This window comes from Borostomias antarcticus, assembly GCF_949987555.1.
Source record: "Borostomias antarcticus genome assembly, chromosome: 27".
Taxonomy (NCBI): Eukaryota; Metazoa; Chordata; class Actinopteri; order Stomiiformes; family Stomiidae; genus Borostomias; species Borostomias antarcticus.
In genome coordinates, this window is record NC_140260.1 from 8,047,745 (window position 1) to 8,049,123 (window position 1,379).

Consider the following 1,379-nt stretch of genomic DNA (forward strand, 5'->3'; position numbering starts at 1 on the left):
TAGAAACAGTCAGTCAGTTAGAAACACTCAGTTAGAAACAGTCAGTCAGTTAGAAACACTCAGTTAGAAACAGTCAGTCAGTTAGAAACACTCAGTTAGAAACACTCAGTCAGTTAGAAACACTCAGTTAGAAACAGTCAGTCAGTTAGAAACAGTCAGTTAGAAACACAGTCAGTTAGAAACACTCAGTCAGTTAGAAACACTCAGTCAGTTAGAAACACTCAGTCAGTTAGAAACACTCAGTCAGTTAGAAACACTCAGTCAGTTAGAAACACTCAGTTAGAAACAGTCAGTCAGTCAGAAACACTCAGTCAGTCAGTTAGTCCGTAAGTCAGTGAGATAAACAGACAGACAGGTCTGTCAGCCAATCAGACGGTCAGGTAAACCGTCTGTCAGCCAATCAGATGGTCAGGTAAACAGTCTGTCAGACAATCAGATGGTCAGGTAAACATTTTGTCAGCCAATCAGATGGTCAGGTAAACATTCTGTCAGCCAATCAGCCAGTGAGATAAACAGATAGTCGGGTCTGTCAGTGAACCAGCCAACCACGGGCGTCGCCTTGGCCTAATGTCAACAACCAACTGCCAGATAGATAGATAGATAGATAACTTTAATAATACCCAATGGAGAAATTCCCTTTTTGTAGCACATGAACAACATGAACATAAAACACACAATCACAATAAAAACGGTGAAAAGATATCACACAAGGACATTAAAAGGCACAATCAATTATCACTATCAAAATAAAAAAAAACTTAATTTTATAGGGCTTATATTTTTTCGTGTGTGTGTGTGTGCGTGTGTGTGCGTGTGCGTGCGTGCGTGTGTGTGTGCGTGTGTGTGTGTGCGTGTGCGTGTGTGTGCGTGTGTGTGTGCGTGTGTGTGCGTGTGTGTGTGCGTGTGTGCGTGCGCGTACCTATCTGCAGCAGAACGGGTGTGACCAGGGCGGTCTCCATGGCGTAGCAGAACTCCCGTCCGAACATGACGGCGCCGTGCATGACCCACTGCCTCAGTGGGATGCGGTCTATCGACCCCTCGCTCGCCGACTCCTCCTGCGCCTCCACGGCGCCGCCACCTCCTCCTCCTCCTCCTCCTGAGCCCTTGTGTCCAGGGCCGCCCCCCCGCTCCCCCGCGCCCCCTCCGGGGGGCGCCACTATGGCCTCTGCCTCCGTGTTCTGCGGAGCCATCTTGGTCGGCATGCACACGGAGAAAAACACGCTAGCCGCAAAAAAACAAACAAAAAACAAACAAACAAAAAAACACTTCCTCCTTCCTGCTTCGGCTCCTCCCACTCCTTAGCTGCTCCGCGGAGAGGACACAATCACCAGGTATCAAAAATAAATGAGAAAATAGAAAACGTCTATGATTCTATGTAT

General features: G+C 47.6%; 1 protein-coding gene across 1 annotated transcript in view; it reads right to left on the minus strand.

Annotated features, from left to right (window-relative positions):
• Positions 1-1,042, minus strand: part of slc45a4a (solute carrier family 45 member 4a) — a 26,734-nt gene extending 25,692 nt beyond the window's left edge. Inside the window, exon 1 of the mRNA XM_084459265.1 lies at positions 920-1,042. Within this exon, the coding sequence (XP_084315391.1) occupies positions 920-1,001 (82 nt within the window). The 5' untranslated portion in view covers positions 1,002-1,042. The remainder of the gene's footprint in view (positions 1-919) is intronic.
• Positions 1,043-1,379: the final 337 nt, after the last annotated feature.